Here is a 7221-nt window from a genome sequence, read left to right on the forward strand (position 1 = left end):
ACGGTTACCTCATAGTTCTTTATTTGTACATTGAACAACAACAATATCTGGTCAACAAAACCAATGTAATTAAAGATTTCTTTATGAAGTGGTAAGAACAGATTATCTATGGGAAAGGAAGCTCTGGTGCTTTTTCTCTTACGACTCATGCAGTGAAAAAGAAACAACCACATCAGACAACAGAGAAGTTACATTTTCATGCAGTGAAATATCGGTTCATGTTAAAAAAAACAAAAAAAATTATGAGCAGTGATAGCCTACATGGCTAAATAGACACAGAAAGGAGTGCTGTGCAACAATGATGAAAATAAAACAATTTAAAGAAATTACGCCCACTTTAACCTTCTGTTTCTTGACTTCTGTCTATTTGAGTCTACAGAACTCAGCAGTGGTTTCATAACCGAAAATCCGAAGTCCAGCATAGAGAGGCTGCGTGAATGTGGTCTGGACTCTGTGGAGGAGAGTCATGGTTTCAGAGATGCTGTAGAAGGACAGAATACCTGCTCTGTGATCCAGGTACACTCCAACTCTGGTGGTCTGAGGACCTGAGACAGAGGTTTGGACATTGTCGTACCAAAAGTAATAACTGTTTTTGTCACAATGTAACGCCCAAGCTTTGTCATTGAATCCAAATCCACAGTAGATCCCTCCCCTGCTGATATTCTTATATGAAACTGCTACATAAACTGCTTTCCCTCTCCACTCCACCTCCCAGTAACAACGTCCAGTCAGACTCTCTGTACTTAGGGCCTGAGACCAGTAAGTGAATCTCTCTGGGTGACTAGAACAAACCTGGTGTTGACTCTTTAATGTGGCTTTTCTGTTGTCCCCAGATAATAACAGCTGTTTGTGTGCTGTGTTTGGATCCAGTGTGATTTCACGTGAATATGCTAAGAATTCAGCTGTGGTCTTTGGTTCTGCTTGTGAATTTGACAGTAGAGCATCCACTTGAGTCACTGTCAGCGAGACGTTTGACCAGTTCTCACTCAAAACATCCTGCAGTTTATCACTGACCTCTGACACAGCAACTGCCACACCCTCAAAGTATCTCAGAGGATGGATATCAATGCTGGATGAGTCTGTAGATTCACTGATTTGTGACAGTGTGGGATAGTTGTCTAGAAACCGGTTGTCATCTTCTGTTTGTGAGAGCTGCTCCACCTCAGCGTCTTTCCTCTTCAGCTCAGCGATCTCCTGCTCCAGCTTCTCCTGAAGCTCTTTAACTCGCCTCACTTCAGTTTCCTGCTGGCATCTGACCTGTTGCTTCACATCAGACCTTCTTTTCTCCATGAGACAGATCAGCTGGGTGAAGATCTTCTCACTGTCCTCCACTGCTTTGTCAGCAGAGTGATTGATAGCCTCCACCTCCTGCTGAAGCACCCTCACATCTCTTTCTCTGTCCTGGATTCTCTGCTGGATGTTTTGTTGACTCACCTTGAGCTCTTTCTGCCTCTCAGTCCTTTCTGCTGCAGCTGGGACTGTGTCGTGGCCTTTATGTTCATTCACGGAGCACAAATAGCAGATACATTGCTCATCAGTACGGCAGAAAATCTTCATCACCTCATCATGACGAGAACAGATGTTCTCCTGGAGGTTCTCAGTGGGGTTCACCAACTTATGTCTTGCAAATGTAGGTGATTCATAATGAGGTTGGAGGTGTTTCTTACAGAAAGAAGCCAGACAGATGAAGCAGGACTTAAGGGCTTTCAGCTTTCTCTCAGTGCAGAAATCACAGGCAACATCTTCAGGTCCAGCATAGCAGTGATCAGAAGGAGCACCTTGGAGTCCAGTCTTCCTCAGCTCCTCCACTAAAACTGCTAACATGGTGTTTTTCAGCAGGACAGGCCTCGGTGTGAAGGTCTTCCTACACTGAGGGCAGCTGTGGATTTTCTTCTCATCCTCTTTGTCCCAGAAGCTCTTAATACAGTTCATGCAGTAGCTGTGTCCACAGGGAATCGTCACCGGATCCCTCAGTAGGTGAATACAGATGGAACAAGAGAAGGTTTCCCAGTCCAGCTGAACTACTTTCTGCGCCATTTCACCTCTCAGTGGCAACAACTGCCTGAGATTCACTTCTTTAGAAGTGAAGCTAGTTTGAGCTGTGATCTAACCATCATGTGTTTCTGTTATGAATGGGGGCCTTTCATCTCTTGCACTTCACTACATTAGTTACACCCATATTCAAACTGTAGAAGGGGAGGGAACAGAGAAATAAACAGGCAGAGTGGAGCTCACTTTGTTTGAAGGCATGAAGAAGGAGGAGGACTTATCAAGCGCTGATTCATGCCAGGAGGAGAAGCAGCACTGTGACTCTTACAAAGAAAACCTGAGAAAACCTCATCCCCATTTAAAAATAGTTAAGCTTGATCAACAATTATAAGGAGTTTTCAAACTAAACTCATGCAGTATTTGAATTGCTGTGTAACAAGTCTCATTTACTGGTCTACTTTGAATCATCTATGACAAAACTGTTCAATGTCAGAATATCATCCTGAGCCAAATCACCATTTTAATCTCAAAATGTGCTGAAACAAATTTCATCAAACAAGTGAATGAACCAAATCAGCTGCTTCTGCTGTTAATTTGTGGATTAATATCAATCAATACACCAGTAGAAAATACACTTTTCTTTCTAAATGATATTTTTAGCTTTTGTTGCAACTACTCAACAGACATAGGATGCAAAGTTTTTTTTCTTTTTAAATCATCCCTACCTTAAAGTTATTAAATCTTTACTGACAGTTGTAAAGAATAGGAATGCACTCCAATCCAAATATGTTATTTGGGAAAGCACAGATAATGCAATGGAAACAGATATTTCCTCTGTCTGAAGTTGCTCATAGTTATTCAAAAAATCAGATTACTTCCATTCACATTTTGTATTTCCAAGGCAAAACAGAATCTTTTGATTTATGAAACATTCTACTGTAAATTTCAGATTTTTCAGAGAGGGGAGCTGCTGGACCCTAATTAGAATAAGTGGCTGCACCTGCGCCCAATGAGGACTGAGGAGACGCACTACTAAGTGTTGAAAGGGCAAGAGATGAGCAAGGGCAGGCAGGTCTGGAGAGTGGCACTTGACAACCGAGCCTTGGACATGCTGGTTAGGGCCTCTGATGGTGGAGAAAGAAAGATAGCTGGGCTGTACAGAGATACTATCATGACATTTCTCATTAAGTAGGTATAGCCAATGAGAAGTAGAGTAGGGGTCTTCCTGCAAGGAATACTGGATAGAGGCGTCCAACAAGTCAGCTTAGTCTCTCTGGGTGTTTTTTGTTGTCGCTTTTAGACCAAAGTGACCGACTGACATTGCCAAGTGTCACTGTTAACTAGGGTTGGGTTTTTTGATACTGATGCTAAAAAGATACTGTGAAAACAGTACTGGTGCGTAAATGGTGCCTGAATGGATACTTTTCTTTTTTAAAAAGTAGCATAAAATGCCAGTCAATGACATGAATGAACAGCTTTTTTTCATTGTACAATTGAACTTATTAATAACAGGGGGGAAAAAAACCCTCCAGCTTTAAAGTTCATCAGAAATATGATGATATTGTCTAATCTGAGGAAAGGCTGTTGTCATCATCACCAGTGGTCTTCTCATTTGTTGGACGTCCCACACAGTTTTACGGTGCCAACTTGCTAGCGGATGGCTTCCTGTTTCCAGAGTCATGTAGAGAGAGTGTTGCTATAATGTTAACTAGGGATATTTGGTGATGCTTCTGTAACATCTGCATCAGAGGGCAACTACTTCAATCAACAGTTATAACAGAACCAATGTCATGTTGTTACCAGATTTCAGTAACCAACCCTACTGCTAGTGTGGCTAAAACCAAAGGTCTTCTTTATTTTGTATCACATATATAGCTAGCTTTCCTAACTGCACAAAAAAAATAATAATAATAACATCAAATTTGTAAAGGACACACCTCAGCTAGGCTTAACTGACCTGTAGTGACAGAGTTATACAGCCTATAAGTGAGCCACATGTGTCATGAATATTTTGGCTCTCCAGAACAGATTTGTATCAGAGTCACTAACTCTGGTTCATTCTCTTTGTAATTCTGCTCATAGTTCCGCACCACATTATACATTAAACTCAAAATGACTGTGGGAATTAAGGCAATCACTAAAAATATCCTTTGCTTTTAATAAAAAATGAAATTACCCGAGGCTCAAAATCAGACCTGTCAGTGTTGGAAGCTTTTTGATTTTTTATGCAGTCAGTCTGAAACCATATCTTCTATCACAGAAGGCATCTCCATTGTGAGGCTTCCATTTGCCTCTAGCTTTCATCTGGCTGCTGGAAATTTGCGTTCCTCCTGCATCAGGCTGAATCAGAGCCCTTTGCACTGAGAGCCCTTGTGAAAAATAACTCTTAAAAAAGGAATGGAAGCTGCTCAGAGAAGGAGAAAACCAATGGGGGTCAAAAAGAGGGAATATAGCAGAGGCCAGAAATGAAGAAGTGAAATGTGGGCTGAAGCACTGAAAGCCTGAGTGTTTATATAGACCTTCTCTCTATAAGGGCTGTGCTGCCTCCAAATAAAATGGATCTCCAGTGACAACCTATCAGCTCTGTTATTAGGCGGGGAACACTTTGTTGCCCTGCAGCACAAATTGAATACATTTCACAGAAGTGCAAAAAATGATTCATTTCATCTAGTTCATTCGAGCCAGGCTTTTCGCCATGCAGGCTCCAATTTTATGCTCATATTTTTTTGATTACCTTTCTTCTCAAAAATCTTTACCCACAAGCCCCTGTGTGTTTTAACCGTCTGCATTTTAGCGACAGTGATGCCCCCCCCCCCGTCCCTGCTTTAAAATGCCAGGGGAGATGCAAGAAAGAAGCTGAGCTCCGCTCCAACAGGCGTGGTGTTAACTGTGATGTGATGAGAGGAATGCCACCGCATGCCTGGCAATCTAGACTAATTAGCAAGGCTTTGCTGAGTTTTCAATCCACAAGGACCCCACATGAAGCAAACAAAAAATATGCTTAACTCACTGAGGGGTAAACAGATGTATAAATATGGTTGATTCTCTATCTGTCTTGTGAGTGAGACTTGACGTTTCCTCTGGAGAGGATAACTGCAGCGTACAGCAAAGGAGGGGTTTGTTTTAGCATCAACAAACACAGTATGACACATTAGACAACATAAGTGTAGTACAAAGTAGCACAAGTGTGTAAGGCAACATGTGAATGTAATGTAACAAGGTAATGCGATGTGGTGGAATATACTGTAATGTCACAGCAGTTTCAGTAACATACTGCAACTTGCTGGAGTTTTGGTTGCTAAGCTGACATAATATGATTTACAGTATATACTGGTTACTGTAATGTATTATTCATATCCAACACATCCTCATTCCTGCACGACAGAATAGGTTGATTGCCAATGACTCCCAAAATGACAGGCCTATATTACCAGTGGAAAGTACCTGCAGTGGCAGTCTTACCAAATCTTAACCAAAAAAAAAAGTTCCGGCACATAAACAACATTACATGTGTTGTTTACGTTGTAAAACAGTGACCGTTTTGGTTGGGTTTAGGCATTAAAACTACTTCGCTAGGTAAAGACTGTGTAAAGCAAAAATAAATGTGTGTTCTGAGGTAGTCACACCACAGAAATGTGTTATTAGCAACCCGCCCGCAATTGAATGATTGAAAAAAAAAAGAGGTCTCAAAAACAACCCCCTTCAACCATAGATTTTAGATTTAAGAGAATTTCAACCTATTTGATAAACAATCTATGCTGTACTTACTTGTGCACATACAGTCACTACACATTGCTCCTTTAAATCGTTTCGCAAAGGACTCAAACCTCAGTCTCCTGTGTAGAAGTCCTGTGTTTGAGTCATCCATCCTTCCCATCTCCTCCAAATGTGGACTTTCTCACCCTTTATACATCTTCTGTTATATTTAAATGTAAGGTAAATGTAATGTTAAATGTATATATGAGTTTGAACAAGGTGCTTGCACATTCAACCTAGGTGCTTGTTTTTCTGATGAAGATGGCGTGTTCATATCAGGTAAGAGTGATTGTAGTTAACAATTTACAAATTGTGAATAGCATTCACGCCAAGATCCAAGTCATAAAGTTGACTGAGAAGATTTTTCTGAAAACTCTCTAATATATCTGACCAGGTGGCAATAATAATACAGAGATGCCTGATAACCAAACAAGCATGGATGCCTGCAGGCCTTCACCCACAGGGGACGGGATGAATAAAAATGCGAAACATTCGCCCTATATTTTGCATCAATTATTCAGTGATACGAATTTGCCAAGCAGGACAGGGACTTGCAGAAAAACTGCAGCAGCTTGCAGAGAGCTGTGCGACGGCCTGTGGGGTCTCGAGGGTAACACCGTTGCACCGGATGGTTCGCGGTCACATAGAGAAAGGTCACATTCACCTGGTTCATATAAGGTCCCCGTTTGGGGCCCCAGTCTGGTCTGGTCTGAGAAACTGTTAGATTAAAACATCAAAGTCACACAGACAAACTAAGCAGTTGAGGCAACGGTAGACCTGGAGCTCCCATGCTGTGTGAGGTAAATTTACAGTTTTTGTTAAAGTAGTCTGGTGGCTTTGTGGTGAGCATAGATGAATACCAGCTTCAGTCCCTCATTGGTAAATCCCATATATAGCAGTCTGCAAAGGGAGCAGTCAAGGTTACTCATCCCAAGTCACATTGTCTTTATAATTTTTGTATCATTTGTCATATAATTCAGGTCCAGATTGATGCCTTTTTTGCAACCATGTTTTGAAAAATCACCTTTTTTACCACATAATAGTCACATACTGTGTGTTTTAGTCACATACTGTGTGAAAGAACTCCTGAAAAAATAACAGTTTGGTAAAAAAAAAAAAAAAAAAAAATCCAAGTGAGAATCGTCACACCACAGAAATGTGTTCTTAACCAGTCAGTCAAATTTCAATGATTAAGAAAATCTCTATGTAAAATTAGGTTGCAAAATCGTGAATCTGCTCTGAAATGCTTTGGGCGTGTCCACACCACTGTCCACCACTACGACCAGAAAACTATCTGAAACATCGACGCTCTGTCTAGCAGCTTCATTGGACATGTCCAGACATGTTTGAGCCACCAGATTCATCATTTTGATTTAGAACTCCTATTGTCAATGCAGAGAATCTGTAACCCTCCATTCATACAACCGTCTTGATTTGTCAGATGACATTTACAAGTCTTGGAATCTTTCAATCAAT

The 7221-nt window shown here is 41.0% G+C and overlaps 1 protein-coding gene across 1 annotated transcript; it reads right to left on the reverse strand.

Annotated features, from left to right (window-relative positions):
• Positions 1-284: 284 nt before the first annotated feature.
• On the reverse strand, positions 285-2051 carry LOC146312689 (tripartite motif-containing protein 16-like). The gene has a single exon (XM_084739202.1). The coding sequence runs from the start codon at positions 2035-2037 to the stop codon at positions 364-366; it is 1674 nt and encodes a 557-aa protein (XP_084595328.1). The 5' UTR covers positions 2038-2051; the 3' UTR covers positions 285-363.
• Positions 2052-7221: the final 5170 nt, after the last annotated feature.

The sequence above is a fragment of the Lutjanus erythropterus genome, chromosome 16 (assembly GCF_056507025.1).
Source record: "Lutjanus erythropterus isolate fLutEry1 chromosome 16, fLutEry1.hap2, whole genome shotgun sequence".
NCBI classification, from domain to species: domain Eukaryota; kingdom Metazoa; phylum Chordata; class Actinopteri; order Lutjaniformes; family Lutjanidae; genus Lutjanus; species Lutjanus erythropterus.